This window comes from Mastomys coucha, unplaced genomic scaffold, assembly GCF_008632895.1.
Source record: "Mastomys coucha isolate ucsf_1 unplaced genomic scaffold, UCSF_Mcou_1 pScaffold11, whole genome shotgun sequence".
In the NCBI taxonomy this organism is placed as follows: domain Eukaryota; kingdom Metazoa; phylum Chordata; class Mammalia; order Rodentia; family Muridae; genus Mastomys; species Mastomys coucha.
The window spans coordinates 8,843,639-8,862,942 of NW_022196893.1; the positions used below are offsets into that span (position 1 = coordinate 8,843,639).

The 19,304-nt window shown below is 52.3% G+C and overlaps 1 protein-coding gene across 1 annotated transcript; it reads right to left on the reverse strand.

The window, feature by feature from the left end:
- Positions 1-1,986: 1,986 nt before the first annotated feature.
- Pvalb (parvalbumin) lies at positions 1,987-17,462 on the reverse strand. Its single transcript, XM_031358038.1, has 5 exons — positions 17,350-17,462; positions 15,139-15,206; positions 13,604-13,736; positions 12,297-12,406; positions 1,987-2,579 (listed from the first exon to the last, which is right to left on the reverse strand). The coding sequence occupies exons 2-5, from the start codon at positions 15,197-15,199 to the stop codon at positions 2,551-2,553; spliced, it is 333 nt and encodes a 110-aa protein (XP_031213898.1). The 5' UTR covers positions 15,200-15,206; positions 17,350-17,462; the 3' UTR covers positions 1,987-2,550.
- Between the last annotated feature and the right edge of the window lie 1,842 nt (positions 17,463-19,304).

Sequence of the window (19,304 nt, forward strand, 5' to 3'; positions counted from 1 at the left end):
GCACGCCAGGCAAGCCCTCAGCCTCTTCTGTGCTGCCTGAGACAGAGATCCGTGAGCTCCTGTGGTACCTCTGTATCCCAGTGGATGGCTCCCAGCACATTCTTAGGATTAGTCCCAGTCTCAGGGAACCCACAAGAATTCCCTGCCTGCAAGGATCGCATGGCCTCTGAGAGAAAGGGATGCGACACAATTTCCTAGGTCTGTTTCACTAGCAGGAGAATCCTGGGTTCTGATTCCTGCTGGAGCAAAAGTCAGGGTGGTTGTTTGTGAGCCAGGACAGGTGGTTGGGGAGGGTCCAAGTGGGATGCCACTTAGCCTAACGGAGAAGCCAGGTGGAGCCCCTGCTGAGGAGGCAGGAACAGGGAAAGCCGGGCTACCCTGAAGCCAGAAGTTGTGCGTTTCTTCCAAAAGACTGAGCAAGCCCTCACTTTCTAGCTGAACACTGTGACTCGACCTGTGTTGTAGAAAGCACCTTCTACTCCAAGTGTGCAGCTATAGCAGAGAGAAAAGGGCAGGAGACAAGCTAAGCCACCTTGGTGGTTCGGGGACTGCTAGAGTCCCATCAGTGTCTCTCGGAGCCGGGCACGAGCCAGCTCACCTCCACATGGCAAAGGTACCAGCATCTAAGCATGTCAACCCAAAGTTACAGCGGTGGCCAGAGGAACAGCTTTGGGAGACCAAGTCTGTATTGGAGGTCCCCTGTGTTCCTTGTGGTTCCACACTGGGGCGCCTCCCCCATCTTCCTCTCTACTTTATTTATCTCAGGGTCTAAGTGGAGAAATATGAGGACCTCATGGAAACCTGGGTCAGCTCAGACCTGGCCCTGACCACTGCTCCAGCTGTCTCCACATGTGCCAGTGTGCTCACATGCACTGGTGCATACTCCGATGGCCAGCACTCCCATGCACTCTGCCTCTGACCATTGAGACAAGCCTAGCCACATCTGCACAGGGTTGCTCTGGGTTTTCCCCCCCAAGGCCTTGTCCTGCTTACTCTACCTGGGTGCTGCTCTACAGCCTGCTCATCTATGCAGAGCATAGGGGAGGAAGCTCCAGTCCCCCCTCCCACATGCTGTACTAAAGAAAACTTCTCTCAGGGTCATCTCCGATCCTTTAGGGCTGCCATGTTGTTTTGTCTGCAGGCTCACCGTCTACCCTAGCTTCAGATTTACAAAGAGGTCCATTCCTCCTTTCCCACAGGATTGAGCTGAGTGGCTGACCCTCATTTCTGAGGATGCATGGCCCAAAGTGGCCCGCCCAGGGTCCTTCTGGCTATTGGGATGTATTTGTCCAGGGGCCCAGGAATCTGAGAGTGATTTGGGGTTTGGGGTCCTGGTTCTATTGCTTCTGTCTGTGTGACCCTACAGAAACACTAAACTTCTTCCAGTCTCACGTTCTTCAACCACGGGGGGTGGGGGTGGGGGTGGGATAGTGCATTCCTTACAGGGCTGCTGCAAATGGCATCCTACAAAGGTCTCCACAAACATGCTCCTGAAACCTTAGCAAGGCTAATAGTGCAGCCAAGTTTGGGCCCTTGGGGGGAGTGATGGGGAAGAAGGAGCCCGAATCTGCTGGTCTTGCTGTATGCACACTTTGAACTTCCTGGGAGTCCTGTTTGCACTGGGAGGGAAGCCTGACCCGACCACTGTTTTACCAGGAAGGGAGGCAGCGCTCAGAGACAAGCAAGGAAGGGCTCACTTTTGGTGGTGTTTGTGACGGTTCATCTTGCCAACTTGAAGGGAACTTAAAATAATCTAGGAAATAAACCTATTGGATATGCCAGTGTGGGAGTTTGTAGATTAGCCCAATGGTCTGGAGTCCCAGGCTGAAGAACAAAAAGAGAGCCAGCAGAGCATGGCCGTTGGTCTCTTTCCATCAGGATCAGTGGATACAGCGGGATACAATGTGTCCTGCTCCTGCATAGCCTGCCACCAGGTGATAGACCACACCCTCTGAGAGAGCCAAAAGAAACCGCTCTTTCCTTAAGTTTCTCTTATCAGGTATTTTATCACAGCAAAGTCAAAAGCAATTGATAGAGTGTCATTTGAGTCCTTCGATCTAGCTATTCCTGAAGGCCTATTCAGGTACATAAAGTAATCACCTGCGGACTCAACCCTTCCCTTCAGCTCTTTAAAAGGCAGTTTCTGTGTCTTTAAGATGGGCGATCCATCACCCCCATCTCATTGTGGGAAACGTGCAAAGATTGAACGAGGTGACCCACGTGAAAAGCAGGCAGGAGATATCAGGGCGTTGTCCTTCGATCTATCTCACTTTTTCTACTATACCCCCACTGCCCTCAAAAAAAAAAAAAATCTTGCCAAACCAACACCCTACCAGGCCTGGGTCCTCCCTACAGGTGGTGTCCAATTGGTACAGCCTTTATTGTTTCTCCAGCATTTTCCAGAAGAATGGTGTCATCCGAGGGCCATAGAGGATGGGGGAGTAAAAAATAACACAAACAAACTGAACAGAAACTCAGGAGGGCCGCAAGAAGGGCTGAGATGGGGCTTTTGGGGGTGGAGAGGTGGGGGACCCAAGCAGTCAGCGCCACTTAGCTTTCAGCCACCAAAGTGGAGAATTCTGCAAAAGAAAAATGACACCGTATTAACAACAATCGTCCGAGTATCTGCTGTGCACCAGCTGTCTTAAACCCTTCCCGTATAATATCTCCTTGGGCTTCGACTGCCACCGAGTTACTTATCACCAAGCCTGGTCTGCGGATGAGGGAATGGAGGCTCTGAACCCGGCAGAGACCAGGGGAGATATAGAATTTGCCATTTGTTGTCTCTGAGAACCCCCTGAGGTTCTGGCCCACCAGTTCCCATCACTTCTAGTGGCCCGAGACTCGTGAGAGGTTTAGGCCCCTCCTGGAAAAGTTCCTAGGATGTTTCTGTCTCTTCTGCATCCATGGAACCAGACATGGATGAAAGACCAGTGTCACGCAGCAGCTTTGAAAGGCCACCAGAGGATCCTGGGAGCCCTCTGAAGTCAGCTCTGCCTGCCCAATCTGTGTACAGGACATTGGTGTATGTCACTCCTCATGTGTCCTCCTATACTGAGGTTACATAAATATTAACCCCAGGGAGGCTGGGAGAAGGGCAAAGGGACTCTTGCTGCTACTGTCACACTGTGCAAATATAAATAACGCTTTAAAAATTCAAATTGACCACAGCAAGATCAGCTGTACTATGCAGCTGTCCCAGTCCTGGCCCTGTGAGTGGACATAGCCTGAGACCTAGGAGACAGACACCACATCTCCTGTCCTTTAGGCAGTACCCCTGGATGTGGGAGTCTGCGCTGGGACTCAAGGTGGGAGACATTGAGGATCCATATAGGCGAAGAAGCCCCTGAAATCTCAAAAGGCCCTGGGACTTAATGGTGAGAAGCATTGATGGGGACTCAGATATTCAAAGAGTCTCCCCCAGGCCACGCGGGTCAATGGACCTGCCTTCTCAGCCATGAACCCACAGAGCTTGCAGGACTGGAGGGAGGGGCGGTTCTCAGGATCTGTCTTTATCCTGTTAGAATTCTCATTGCCGCTGTCTTGTGTTGTCCACAGTGACAGTCGGAGCGGCATTCACCAGACGTCTACATGGGAAGAACACCGGGAGTGTTACCTCATGGAATTCTTACAATCACCACACCCTTGGCCTGCATTTTACTGATGGGAAACTGAGGCCCCAGAGTTTATCTTTAACATGGTCACACTTACTCTCAGAGTCCTTTCCTGGGGAGTGACAGAGGTCCTGGCTCGAATATCACTACTGCTGGCTCTATGGAATTAGCCCATTTTGATGGCTCCATAGCCTTAGCACAGCATACTACGATGTGATCTCATTTACCTTCTTGCTTATTTTTGTTGGTCCCTGCCCCCGCCCCCGTTCCATCTCCCTGGTTTATCCCTTTCCCAGTGGCCTAACACCCTTCAGGTGGCAATAGTTGGACGTTGAATGAATGGAAGGAGAGAGGAGCGAAAGGGTGGTACACAGGTGATTCCCATTTTACAGATAAGAAAACAGAGGCTGAAGTAGTCAGGGTCAGATAAAGAATAAGTGGCAGGGCTGTTATTTGTCCTCTGGCCTCATAAAGCTCCTGTGTGAGCCCTACTGACCAAGCCAGCCGCCCAGATCCTGTGAAGAAACAAAAATTCCCCAGTGTTGCTTATAGGATATCAGAGGGGACCATGGCTTTACAGTCACACTAGGGATTATGGGCTCCTGACTACTACTCAGCAAGATTCCTCTCATCTCCTGTCCGTGAGCAGGGATCAGAACAGAGCTACATAGGATTGGGTGAGGTCTAGACAAGGTGGGGTCCAGTCAGTGTTGGAGGACCAGGGGAATTGATGAGGGCTCACCAGAGTGGGGATTTGGGCTTTTGGGAGCCTGCTGGTATGTTTTGCATTTGTGAGGTTTCCAAAAGCTCAATATATCAGGCCCCAGGATCTTCTGTGAGTTAGCTAGGATGTCCTTGAGGCCACTGAGCCTGGCTTTTAGCAGGGAACACAGGATTCTAATTTTATCCCCTCCTAGAACCCTGGTCAGGGCACTGTAGACAAACTGAAAGCGGGGCCAGGCAACGCTCTTAGGAACTGCCAATCAACTAAGAGCTTTCCGGCAAAGGTCTCCTCTAAAACAAACCTCCCACCCCAAAGAAAAGCAAATGACAAACACGGAGACCTTGGAAGTCTAAGTCAACAGATTTGCCAGCTGGGTCCCAGAAGCACACCGGGTGTAGGATGCTGGAGGTGGGATCTGTGCTCTGCCATCCTCCTGGTTCCCTGGACCAGATGCCTCATCCCTCCTGTCCCAGCTGGGCCATTCTGTTCTTTCGCTTAGGAAACTGAAATTAGGAAAGGGTCTAACTTCCTGGTCTAACTTGGCATTTGGAACAAGCAGAGGGGAGGCAGGGGGACGGGGACCAATAGCTCCTCTCCTTGTGAGTTTAGCTAGATGCTCCTGCCTCAGTTTCCTTATCTTCAAAGTGGAGGCTAGGAGGCTAGCTGCCTCCTGGAGCTGTTCATCCCCACTAGCACCATGGCTCCTCATCACAGGCCTGGCGCAGAGAAAGCTCTCAGCCTCTGGAAGCTGCTGTCATCAAATCATTGCTATACTCAAGCTGCTCAACCAATCCGCAGATGCCTGACTGCTCCCCGGCACAGGAAAAGGGGTCTGTCACCTTCATCTGTCAATGTCACTCCCATTGCTAGTGTGAGTCATCATCTGTCCACACCAAGGCATCCTCCTGTGACCTCACAGCTACTCTGGCCCGTGGCCGGTTCCATGATTACTGGCTAGGTAGCCATGGGCCACCGTGCTGCCTCTCTTTGTGAAATGGGGATAATGCCAGCTCACGCAGCCTTCCTGAAGAGCAGCAGAGGAAGCACACAATGGTGCTTTTGGCACATAGGAGGAGGCGGCTATTGGCAGCTCTTGGTAGGGCCATCTCCCTTGGACCTCCACAGCACAACTGGCAGGTGTGGTGTAACAACCTCCTACAGCAATCCCCCAAACCAAGGTCAAGCAGGATGGAGTCAGGCCATCTAGAACACCCAAACACCCAACAGCCAACCTGGTGTAAGCTCCTGACATGATCCGAGTTAGAACCCCACCTCAGCCTCCTCATCTTGTAAAATGGGGATGGCTTTAAGGTCACGAGAAAGACTTCCGTGGGACACAAATGAGAGGCACCTGGCAGGCAGAATGAGTACAACCAAGTCAGTTATGGATGAGGTACGAAGGACATGGCTCCTTTAGGAAAATCTAGAACGTTCTTTCTCCCGCAAGGCATATAGGAACAGCACAAACTCCAGCTACCCCCGTGAGGACACTTTCTGATGTCTTCCTTGTCCAATCAGAAAGAGAGTGGGACACGAGGGAGCATGGCAGGAGGGAGAGAGCGGAGGCCGGGCCATTCTGCTCTTTCCCTTAGGAAACTGAAATTAGCCTAATTAGGGCTGCCCCAGTCTTGGGTGTTGTGGGGATGGGACAAATTTAGAAGTTCTTGACAGGTGAGGCCAGTGAAGGCCGATAGCCCCGAGTGAAATTGAGACTCAGGGAGTCAGCGTCTGAAAGGCCTGCCTTCCCCGTTCTGATGACCATAGCAAGGGCCGGCTCCTGGTTTATCACCTCACTTCGCCTCAAAATAGCTCCAGGGCTCAGTTTCTTATAGATGGGTGCCGCAAACAGGATCACTTTCTCCTGCTGCAGAACGAGGAGGCAGGGTCACTTGGGGTCAAGCTGGGCAGCCACAGGGAGGTGGCATCAACAGTCCTGGGGACTCGCTCTCTGCCAGATGGTTCCAGCTACCTTATCCCATTTTGTCCTCACAGGCTCTGATCCTCGTGATATAAATGGGGAGACTGAGGCTGGGTCTCAGCTGTGAGGAGGCTAACGGAGCCTTGTCTGGAGGCTGGCTGTGTTTCTGATCAAAGACAGATTGGAACAGCCCTGCCTCTGACTCCAGCTGCAGCCTTAGCAGGGGAAGGAGAGGGCTAAGTGGAGAGAGGACGTCTTGTTCCACCCTGACCGCTGCTCCATTTTTCAAGAGGCCGGTTACATAAGTAGCTCCGTATTCTCTCCCTGCTCCATCTTATCTAGCACAGCATAAGGCCAGAGCTAGCGGAAGTCCGCTCGGGAATAGAGGAGCAGATTGCTAAGTACGGAAACATTTATAACTCCAAACACTCAGCTCGGCTTCAGGGAGGAAGCACGTGCGAAGGAGACCCAGGTCGAATCCCACCAAGGGCATGTATGCCCTGGCCCTCAACATTCACTGGGCCTCAGTTTACACACCTCTCAGTGAGGACTTTGGCTCTTGTCTCCTGGCCTCCAGGAGCTGCTGTGAGGGGGCAGTGGGACAGGACCAGACACTATCCACCTAAGGGCTGTGGGCTGGCCCTCATGGATACCCTCACTATCAAGTCTCACAGGAACAGACGGGTGGGATTAGAGTAAGGCGGGGGTCTCCTGTCCTTCCTGCCCCTTCTCCTCCATCTCACCTTTCCATTTCTGTGTGGATTAGGATGTAATTCCTGTTAAATGGAGGAGCAGGGTGAGTTACAAAGCCATAGCAAGAGGTGTGTATTTACACCAGCTTTGCGGATGAGGGGATGGATGCCCAGAAGGTGGGAAGGCCAGGCTGTTTGGAGGGTTGGTGTCTGTGCACAGTGAGGTTCTGACTCTCGCCACCTGTGATACTTGACCATCACTTTCCCCCACCCCTAAGTAGGCTGCTAAGGACCTTGCTAAAAGGAAAGCAGAAAGCTGTCATCCCTACAGTGACAATAACGACATTTTCAACCAAAGGAGCAAAACCCAGAAGGCGGGTGCTGGAGCTGCAGTTAGCACAAAGCACAGGGAAGCGAAACCATTCCTGGGCCTGGGTCACACGTGGAAGGATGCCCAACTGTGAGACGTGTGCTGTGCAGATCCAGCTAAGAGTCGGTGGGCAAAGAAGCAAGCTCCTATGCTGCCCAAGGCTCAGTTTCCCTGTCTGCACAGAGAACAAAGCTATGCGGCGGGTGAAGCTCTGTGAGGGTCTGAGATGGATAGGGGGACATAGCGCCCCAGCACACCGGAAGCGGGCTGGATGCTAACCTCACCCCTGTCTGCTGTGCATTCCTTGCGTATTGAGTGTGGAAAGCCAGGCTGGGGACACATTCTTTAGAGAAGTAGACAGCACAGGGCCCTGGCGGGACCTCCAATCTCAGCCCTCCTGAGGGATCCCTGGTACCACATAACCTTCTATGTGGCTTCATTTGTAAAGGGGAGAGCAACAGCCTTGTTTTCTAGAATTACTGAGAAGTCCCAGTTATGTGTGGGTCCCTGGTTCATCGGCACTACCATGTAACTTGTTAAAATGGCAGGTACTTGGACCCCCGCTCAGGAAGCAAACATTTCTAGGTGGGAACCAGAGGGACCAGCTCAGCCTGAGATCCATGGCTGAGAAGTGAAGGAGAACATGCCACTGGTGTGTCTGTGTCTCGTCTTCATGGCCACAGATGAGCCATTGCCCCACCCCCACCAACACCCTGTCTTCTTGCCTCTCTCTCTCTCTCTCTCTCTCTCTCTCTCTCTCTCTCTCTGTCTGTCTCTGTCTCTCTGTCTCTGTCTCTGTCTCTGTCTCTGTCTCTCTCTCTTTCTCTCTCTCTCTCTCTCTCTCTCTCTCTCTCTCTCTCTCTCTCTCTCTCTCTCTCTCTCTCTCTCTCTCTCTCTCTCTCTCCTTTTCTGCTTCCCCTCCCCATCTCTGCTGAGTCCCAGCCTTTTAGGGTGGCCATTAGCGATTGATCACATCTATAAATGTCTTTAAACTTCCTGGAAGTAGCCAGCTGCCCCAGATACCCAAGTCTGAAGGAGTGTTGCTATAACGGCGTCTTTCTTCTCTCTTCCTGCAATCGGGCTCTTAAAGAACCAGGAAGCATCATTCTCCTTGGAGAGACAAGAAGAGCGGGGGAGAGCTGCCATTGCTGGCTCTGCACTCCTAGTACACCTGTGACTACAAGCCCCTAAGCCCCCGAGCATACAGAGCCCCTACACCCTCTCTACATGCTAGAGTTAGGCCCGCTCCTTCCTGCAGCCGTGCAGAATACACACGCACCTGTTCCACCTTTCCCTCACTAATTGATTGACTGAATGACTGATGGAGTCATTCATTTACTAATTATTCCCACATTCATTCCTTTCTTCCTTCTCCCATTCATTCACTAAACAAATCTCTTCCCCCCCCCACTGTGTACCAGGCCCTCTTGTTGGTGCTGGATTGAGACCAGAAGAAGGAAAAAGAAAGATGCTTTAGGGACACGCAAGCATGGCGGAGAGAAGCAAACCACAAGGTAAGTATCTAATGCCATCTTATGCTAGGCATTTACTAAATGCCAACAGCATCCCAGGTATGGAACAGGCAGCAGGATCCACGGCTGCAAGCAAACAGACCTCGACACTCATCTTGACCGTCTCCCTCTTCCTTGCCTCGGCCCCACTAGCCCTGCCTCTAAAATGGGAGCTCTAATGGTATCTACCTCACAGGCAGCTAAGAAGACAGTGGAGGACAGTACGGAGGGCAGTGTCTGGAGCATGGGAAAAGCTACCTGTGACTGCTACCATGGCTCAGGGTCACAGCTGAGCCTAAGTCCTGATTCAAGGTCATTTGTGCAGTAGAAGGACCTCAGGGACAGGATGGTGATCTAGTGTTGGTTCTAAAGACCAGGGAGGGCACTTTGAGTTGCCTGGGCCCAACAGAACTTGAAGCGTCCTCAGGTTGGAGGTGGGACTCAAGATTCTCTGGCCACAGAACATTCTGGGCCCCAGAGAAAGGCTCTATCTCCTCCCACGGCACTCTCGTTTGACATCAATCCTTCTCAAGCTGGGTTACAGAAGTGAGCATGTGCATCTTCACTAGGGAAGCACAGGCTAGGGTCCTCATGCCACCATGCCACCCTCATCTCATCTCTCACCCCCGCTCCAGACCCTGAAGTGCTATGTAGGATGCACAGCTCAGTCCAGGCCTCCACTGCTGTTGGATAGACTTCAGTTGAAGCCTGGGTCTTGACTGTAGTGTGACCTTGGCCTCCCTGAGCTGCCTTTTCTGAATGGATGTCCTCTGTCATCCCAGGAGAGAAGGAGATAACCCCACAAAGCCCAGCTCCAGCCTGGGATACACTGCATGCCTAAGGAGTAGCTCTTGATCGCTCCTGGCAAGCCAGTCTGGAAATCGTCCCTAACCATCTTTGTCTCAGTGGGTTCACTGGTGCCAGGGCCATGCCTGGACCTGCCCCTGCCTGCTGGATCCTGACCTGAAGTATTCTAGCCTCTGGCTTCCATTTCTCAGCTGCCCAAACCTCTACTCTGCCTGGCATGGGCCAATGTCCCTAATATCAAATCTGGAAATCCGAAACCCTTTCAAGGCCATGGCCACACTATATGAATACTCTAAAATCCAAACATGTCTGGAATCCAATACACCTTTGGTCCTGAGTTTTTGATTATGATAAACTCAAACTGAATGACCATTTGTGTGTGTGTGTGTGTGTGTGTGTGTGTGTGTGTGTGTGCACGCGTGCAGGACCATACTTAAAATGTAGCTAATATGCTGTACATGGTACCATTCATTGGGTATTTACTAAATAAGCACTGGGCACTGCCTTCAATGCTCCCATGTTTTCATGGGTGTTTTAGCCATGAAGCTGTAGCTCAGGATTATAGGCCTGCTGTCCAAGGATTCCTTATCAGGATATGGTGCTTGACCTTTGTCCTTATGATTTTTAAATTTTATGTTTATGGGTATTTTGCCCATAGGTACAAATATGTGTACCACATGAATGCCTGGTGCAATGGATCCCTTGGAACTGGAGTGACAGACAAGTGTGAGCTGCCTTGTGGGTGCTGGGAATTGAACCCTGGTCCTCTAGAAGAGCAGCCAATGCTCTTAGGCACTGAGCCATCTCTCCAGCCCCTGTCCTAATTATCTTTATCTCACCTGATGCTAGGCATTGCATTGCTTCTTGGTCACTGCCTATGAGTCTTTTGAAAGAGTTTAGTTGGCTCTGTAAGACCCAATATGGCAGAGAGCTGGGGAGGCAGGAGGGAACCAGGTCAAGAACTGCCTGCCCTGGTTTTCTTCTTCACTTAGGTTGGCCAGGAGCAGCTTGAAGACCCTGTCTCCAGCTTTGAGCTACATCTCAGAAATGGGGACAAACTGAGTTGCAGGGGACGGCAGGCTTGGTGTGGAACTGAGGAGAGAGCGGGCATGAGTGCAGCTGCTGGCAGAATCATTAAGAGCTGTCAAGCCACTCAGAGTTTCTCCTGCACTTTCTGCTCAGGTCCCTCGAAAGGCCCCTCCTTCCTGCCGCCCTGTCCTGTGGCCAAGGCACCCCCTACCCCTGAACTGCATTCTTGCTTTCATTAAAAACCCCTCAGTAAGTTTCTGAGTACCGTCAGAATCTTGTACTTTCCCCAAAAGCAGTCTTTGTCCACACCACTGAGAGGTCCCACCATGAGCTCCGGCAACAACCCATGTGCCAGGCAAGATCACCCAGGTATGGGCAGGGGATGTGGCCAAGGCCACTTGTGGTAAGGAGTAGAACGGAAGTGGAGTGTAAGAGTCAGGACTTTCCCCACCAGGCAACAGGTGTTCACTAAGTACTTGCTTCATTTCTCCAATAGACCCTGGGGGGTTGAAGTGCAAATGGTATCTAGGTCCGTCTCCCACCCCACCTTTTTTTTTAAACAGCACACTGAAGGCACTTGCTAAGCACTTTTGCATATTAGCCCACTGCATCCTCATGGATTCCCCATGAGAGGAGAGCCATCATTCCCCCAGAGATGAAAGTGCTGAAGCCTGTCAGAGTCACATGACTAGAAAGACCCTAGAAAGGCTGGGCTCTGAGCCCCAGAGGCGCCTAACTACAGTTTCCTTTTGTGTTGGTAGAAAAGCCTACCATGCAAGCCTGTGGCAGAGCATGCTGCTCAGACACATTCGGACTAGACTTGAAAGACCTGTCACACCCCACGTCCCAGCTCTCTGAACCAGACGAAGGCCATGATCATCCTTGTGGCCCTCTACAAAGCGTCACGAAGCTGAGAAAGCTGACAGTTCTGAGGTGTGCCCTACAGACACCAGACAGGCTGACCAAATAAGGATGTGGGGTAGTGGGTCAAGCGGACCCGTGCCTGGGCTCAGAGCGAGGCTGCAGAAGCCTTCAGTGCACGTCCTAACTCCCAACTGGGACTTAGGTGCTGGTTGGCTGCTCTTTCTTGGCTCTCCTACCATGATGGAAGGAATTTGAATGAAGCCAAAAACCTATCTGGGGTTACAGGACACCAGGGTGAGACTCTGGGGAGGGCAGTAGATAAGGAATTTCCATCCTTGGAATCTGACACTACAAGGGCCCGAGGGTCCAGGGGGATCAGTGGGCCCATCTCCTCTGGTTACGGACATGAGCCTCAGGTTCAGAGAAGGACAGACACTGCCCAAGGTCACGCAGCTAATGTAGGCAGATCCTGGATCAGAAACTAAGCAAAAGAAGCAGGGAAAATCTCCAATTCTCCCTCCCACATTTCCTTACCCAGCGGGAAAGGGGGGAGTATTCCTCATGGGTTGTTCACATTTTGGAAAACATATATAGCTGGGTTTGTCTGCCTGGCAGACTTGGACTTGGCAGAATTCTCTGACCTATGGGTTGTCTTTTCTTTCTTTTCCTTCTTACCAGCCCCCATTCCTTTCAACAGACCAAAAAGCTTCAGCAGCCACATACCCCAGAGTCCCAGCGTTCCCAGAGTTATGGACACGGCTACCCACCTTCAACCCCAATCTTGCCGTCCCCGTCCTTGTCTCCAGCAGCCAGCAGTGTCTTTGTTTCTTTAGCAGTCAAGTCTCTGGCATCTGAGGAGAAGCCCTTCAGAATGGACCTGGGGGAAAAAAGGGGAGGAAGGCAGTCAGGTCAAGGTCACCGGCAGAACCTCGATGGATGGTGGTGGGCTGGCATCCCTTGTAGGGCTAGGGAAGCCGGGACAGGCGGCAGGTAGTGGGAGACCTGTGTGCATCTGGGTTGGCTTGGTGGCATGTTCTGGCTTGCCTTGGTAGGTGGGAGATGGGTGACGGCCCTCTCTGCAGGGTTAGCCCCAGTTTAGGGGACACTTGCCTTTGTTTATCCAATAAATACATAAAAATACTGGTGCCACCATAGTGATTGTAATGAGCTTTCTGTGTGAAGGAGGAAGAGGGCAAGTTCTCACAGACAGACCTCATGCTCATGTATGATGGAATGACAAACACCCAGACCGAGGAGGCAGAGGGGAGCCATGTCTCATACCTGAGTGAAGGAGGAGTTAGGAGGCTGTCTAGAGATGGTGATACATGGAGGATGAGGAGCACTTAGCATGCAAATGTACATGCATGTACATGTACTTGTTGGGCATACCTAAGTAGGTGGAAGAAGGTTCTAGAAGAAGGTGCCCTTGGGGTAAAGTTTGGAGGAGAGACAGGATAGGTTGAGGGAGTTCCTACTTAAAATGCATCTCTGAACACCTTCTGCCTCCTGTTTCTAACAAAATTCAAAGCAGTTTTGGCTGGAAAGTAACAGAAGGCACAGCTGGGTCATCAGATACAGGCCAGGTGGCTGAGGCGGGCTGGGGCAGAGGGCTCTCTGCTGATGTGGGTTTATGCTCTTCTCTGAGTTTTGCTCCAAGGACCCTAAAGACCCAGAGCTGCCTCTGCCTCCTTGGCTTTCCTTGAAGTTGCTTAGCTGCAGTTCCAGAGGCGTGGGGTCTGCAGATCAGACTGGTGAAGGTGCCTTTCAGACCCATGGAAATCAATGACACTCTGAGGAGAATACCTCCTGCCTTGCTTGTGGTGGGAGGCAGCCAGAATAAGTGCTCCTTCACTGGTATTAAATTATTAAGTAACTCCATTCCATTAGCGATATTAAGTGGCTATAATTTAACCTAGTTAGCTGCACTCTGGGCTGAGGGTTTGACCCTCCCGGAAGCAGGAAGTATCCACAGAGACAAAGCAAAGTCTGCTTGCTAGGAGTCGGGGTGAATGGGAACTTGGGGAGTTATTACCAGGTTCTCCCCCACCCTGCCTCCAGCCCATCCTCAATTTACCCCAGCTCATCCTCCTCAATGAAGCCACTTTTGTCTTTGTCCAGAATATGGAACACCTTCTTCACGTCATCCGGGCTTTTATTCTTCAGGCCCACCATCTGGAAGAACTTTTTGTGGTCGAAGGAGTCTGCGGCTGTTGGGAGGAGGGGGAGGAGGTTAAAGAAGGACAGGACAGGGGCACGGGGAAAGTCATGTTGTAGCATTAAAGGGCACCCGCATGGTTGTAGGGAACAGGAGGGCAGAGGGAGCCCAGCTAGGAAAGGATGCTCTGCCCAAGGTCGTACCTTCTTGGTCCCCCCATGCACACACTGAAGAGCCCATGAAGACTGTTGGCCTCCTGAGAACTGTATTTCTATGAAGCCTTTGATATGAGAGGGCTGGGTGGGCTGAGCATGGGCATGCAACACATGCTAGCTAGGGTAGATGGAAAAAGCAACTTTCTCTCATTGGCTACATACTGTTGTCAGAAAATGAACTCTGTGAGGACACATTTTTGTCAAGGTTACATCATGGGAGGGGGGGGAGGACCTAGAAGTCCGGCACAGATTCTGAGACCCAGACCAGCAGCTAGAGGTGGGATGAAGGACTTCCAAAAACTCAGCTGAGTTTCATCCTCAAGGTGACAAGGTGGCTCAAGGCACTATGAATGGGTTGTCTTAGTGCTCCAGGGGTCAAGCGGGGCTTTCTGGAGCTTCCTGTGTGTGCCTGAAGGAAAGGGGAGCTATATACAAAGCAGGTGGGTGTCCCTCTGGGTCCAGAACCTCTTAACAACTATAGGCTTTCCTCAGCCCAAAGTTGGAAGGAAACAAGAGTTGCTGTGTCTTCCTACACAGCAAGGTGGGGCACTGAGACCCGAGGCTACCTCAGATCTCATGCTTCCTGTGCTGGACTGGGTGACCTTGTACAGCTTTCATCTTATCCCAGCCTCAGTTTCCCTCCCTGGGTGACAGAGGAAGAGCATCTAAGCTAGAGGAAAGACATCACACAGCTGAGTGGTTATCCCTCTCTTGGACTACCTAAAAGAATTAGATGCTGGGGGGTACAGATGGGGAGCTGCACCGGGCTGGGCAGGGCTGGGTGCCTGATGCAGAAAGGTCACTGTGCCCTCCCTCATGTCTGTCCTGGGAGGGGAATCTCCACCAGTGGGTACCTTCCAGGAAAAGTCGTTTTGGGGGGATGAGGCTGAGGAAAGGGGTCTCTTAAAGGGAAAACCCAGGCTTGCAGACCCTTCTACACTTCTCAGAGAGGAAGTCTGGGTCCTTGTTTCTCCCCACCCTGGTCTTCGCGCTTGGTCCTAGACCCCCATGAGTCCTCCCAGAGAGGCCACTCTTTCGCGCCCTCAACTTTGTGTGGCTCAGTCAGGGAGCACAGTCTGTGCAGCTCTTGGAAAGCAAAGAACCATAGAGCCAACCCCCTAGGATGGAGACCGATGCGTGAGGGAAGAAACTGGGGAGGCTTCGCAGAGGGATGCGGGGTGCCCCAGACGCGGGAAGAGGGCAAGGGGACAGGGCTGGGCAGGGGAGTGCACTGCTCACCAGCAAAGGCTCCTATCGCCTTCTTGATGTCCTCAGCGCTGAGCACGTCTGTCATCGACATCCTGCAACTGTTTGAGCGGGCAGAGCAAGTGCGCTCTTAAAAAGTGTTCTTCTCATCCTTTCTGCTCATATGACCAGCGCTGCAGTGTCGCGCGCCAGGCGCACGCCCGCTCGGCCTGGCTCCGCGCCAGGGGGCGCCCGGCTCCGCGCACAGCTCAGCGGCTCAGTCCCCGCTGCACCGCCAAGCCGAGCAGGCCACATGCCCATGGGGTCCGGGCATTCGGGAGGCTCGACCAGGACCCCGCCCCCGGGGGCCATCTCCTGATCTAAGGGGGCACCAGCCGAGACTGGAGAGTTCTGCTGCTGACAAGGGCATACGGGAGGCAGCGAGGCTCCGATCTGGGCAACTCGGACAATGTCCTCTCACAGGGGGATGCTGACCAATCTCCACCCCAGGGAGGCCCCTTGGCTTTGCACTCATTGTCTCTCCATACCTCCAGTACCCTCCTGACCTCTGTCCTGGATGCAAATTTATGCCGCGAAAAATCTGAATGTTAAGAACTTGAAACCTGAGCCCCAGGATCCAGGGAGGAGGTAGCCTGACTATCAGACCTCCGTGCAGAGGCTCTCTGTCTGGGCTCTATCCCTCACCTGATCACATTCTGAAACTTGATTTGGTTTCTGCGAGGAAGGCACCCGTTTATCTATCAGAAGACCCTTTTCTCCACACTTCCCGGTCTCCAGGGCCACCACAGCTGGGTTGTGGTTCCTCTAACTCCCGTTAGGGAGGCTAAGGTGAGAGAGGCCCTATGGAATAGCTATCCACCTTTCAAGTTGGCCATATTTTGGGAATAAGGGACGGTACCATCAGACTGTACTTTCTAGACTACCATGTTTTGTGATCAGAGTATCACCTCCGGGAACCAGGACACTTTCCATCTCATGTGACCGGAGTACAACACTACCATCTTTCCCGCAGGTCTCCCAAAGAGTCAGGCTGTGGCTAGCAGCCTTCGCAGGGTATGAGTACTTGACATACACATAGAGTTCTAGATGTGAGTCACACTGAATCCCCCCCGCCCCCACGACCTTGAGCTATAACATTTTTTTTCTGGGCTGTGGCCTGCATGTGTTGTGTTAAAGATGGGTGGACCTCTGTGTGGGACCTGAGAGGCAGGTGGGCAGCGTCTGGGATGATGATGATATTGGGGACCAAGGGACAGCTTCCCAGCTGCCCAGTAGCTCAAGTTGCCTGACAACTTGCTGTCAACACTGTCTCCCCTGGCTGAGCCCTGGAAGGCTGCCCTTCCTGGAAACCTTAGGAGTGCCTGGCTCCAGCTGCCCCCTCCTGGTGAGTCAGCGTCTTTGGGCCAGAGCCTGCCAGCTGGCTTCCAAGGCTCTTAGGTTATGGTCCCCTGACTTCAGAGCTCTGGGCATTGAGTCCCACTCCAGCCCCCCCCCCCCCAGCTGTCCTGGACCCTTCAGCTGCCTTAGCTCCTCTGGCTTCTCCCTCAGTTGACTCAGTGGCTTCAGCCTCTGCCCCTTGTTCTCCGCTAGACTGTCAGCTTCAATGTGCTGACTGTTCAATGTCCAGGCTCTCTTTTCTCTGTGGCCTACTTACAGCATCTGTTTCTCAGACTGGAGACTCGGGAGCCCGGAGTCTCTAAATACCTAAAGACCCAGATGGAGGCAGAGGCAGAGCAGGGTCAGTTTATTGGTGTGACTTGGTGTGCTGTAAACCTCTTAGATCTCCTTCCTCATGCCCCCGTCTCAGCCCTACAGTGCATCAGAGCAGAATACTGGCTCTTACAGTAAAGGCCCTCACCTTTGCTCCTCCTCCTCCCTCTGTTGCTGAGTCTCCAGCAGCTGAACCTCCCTCGCTGGACCTGAAGCATGCATGTTGTGGGCTTAGCCAAACAACTCCTTACCCAAGTGCTTGCCTCCTACTCTCTGCCCTCTGCTCCCATGATGGAGCCAATAGACCTACGCAGATGTATAGCTCTATCTCTTAGGTCCATCAAGATGGAGAGCTGAGGTCCAGCCTTGGAACAAGGGTTTACTGAGGCCACCCAAGAGGCAGAAAAAGAGCCCAGGAGTCCCATACTCCACACCTCCATTTTGATTCTAGAGAAACGGCAGCATGGCTGTCCCTTCCAGTTGGCCTGCTGATTCTGCCTTCTCCATCCTCCAACCTCAGAGGTTGCCACTTACCTTGGATGAGCAGAGGCCGGAGCCTACACAGAAAAGTTGGTCTGGTGGGAGATCCTGTTGGGAAATGAGACTTGTGGTGGGACAGCCACTTAAATAGTCTACAGCCCTGGCTATTTTGAGAGGTGGCGCTCCCCCAGCCCCTGGCCCCCTCCCCTTCCGGTGTCAGGTACTCCCCAGCCACGGTGCTGGGTGTCTGTATCACATTCACCCCCATCCAGGCCTATCGAGCCAGGCCTATTAATAACCCTTGGCCTCTACCTCCCTACAGCACCCAGCACTAAGGTCCAAGCAAGGCACACCTCTTGCATGAAGCCTTCCATGATCACCTTGGGTGGCAGCCACACTTTGTTCCAAGCTTGCAAAGAAAGGAAAAAGGAAAGAAGAGAACGGGTTGCTAGGGATGAAGGGACCAGGCTCAGTCCTTTACACATACTGAGGTCCCTAACTAAACCCCGAGGCATTGTGGGGGTACCTCCTGTGGCAATGATGTGAGTGTTATGGGTCTGCAGCACAGAGCTCTGGCAATGCAGTCAGGACCAGGATGGCTCTGCCATGTAGTAAGTCAGTGTCTGGCAGGAGAGGCATTGCCCATCTTTGGATAAGCCTCATCTTCAGTGCCTCAGTTTCCCCTCTGTGTATCCCTGCTATAAGGGGTAAGCTTGAACTCGAGGGGAGCTAGGAGCCCTTGACAACGTATGCCAAGTGTCACTGGTAAGGGTGCTTTGGAGAGAGAAAGGTGCATCACTTTCCTGGTTCTCAAGGGTTTCTGATATCTCGGGTTGCAGACTCCGTGCAAGGTCTGAGTTTGGAGACACGTCAATGAATGGATGAGTTTTGCAAGAATGTACAGCGTCTGAGGTAACATCATGAAAGGCTCCTCTCTTTACCCCTATCCTAAATCAAACTTCCAGGTGCTGACGTGGTCAGCTATGGGACCCCATTCTTGGCAGTGGCTTCTGAGTCCCAGAGTCCCATGGAAGATCAGAGGTGAGGAAACCCTACTTCTCCCTCCCCACCACGGGCTGAAAAGATTGGATGGTAGTCCACAGCGAGGGAAGTTGGCTGGGGCCTGGATGCTCTGTGAAAAGAAACATATCCAGTACACCAGGTGGCCACATCCTTGTGTGTTCACAATTGCCTGCAACAGATGTCCAAGAAGACCATCTATAAGAGGAGGACGTATTTTGGCTTCTGGTTTCAGAGGCATTAGCCCCATTTAGCTGCTCCATTGTTCCAGGATGATAGCAGATAGAGCTTCATGAAGTAGCATGGCTCACCCCATGGAGGCCAAGAAACATTAAAAAGTAGAAGGAAGAGGCCACGTTAGGTGCTCTTCAAAGGCTCACCTCTAGCCTGCCACTTCCTTCCACAGGCCTGCCACCTCTGGACCATTCACTCTCTGGATCCTTGGATGGAAACGAGATCTAGGCCAGAAACTCCCAGTTTAATCTCCGGAAGTATGCCTCTTTTTAAATCCTAGGAGGCTCTAGGTCAGGTTGATGATAAAGATCAACCTTTCACAAAACGACTAGTGTTGGCATGACTGTCTACGAAGGTTCTGAGTTCAGGGGTGGCAGCTTCAGGCTTCAGGGAGAAGACACCAGGATTTGATTATAACTTACACAGTGAGTGTATCCACAGCCCACTATGGCCGAGGTTGGGATGGCGGACCCAAATCCAACCAAGAGGATATGGCAGCCGGGACTTTGTGTTGGCTTAGGGACAGCTTGGAAGGCACTCAGGACACCCAGAGGGAGGTCAGAGCCTGGGCTCAGGGCTTTGACCTCATCAAGGCAGACTGAAAATTGGAGTCACAGGCAAGATGGAGCCCAGGGAGGATGGACTCCAGCCCAGGTTTGTGGAGCGCTCTTTCAGGAAGATCTTGAGGAAGGCTGTTAAATAATTGCCTGGCAATTATTTAAATTATTTAATTGTTAAATAATTGTCCTGGGGGA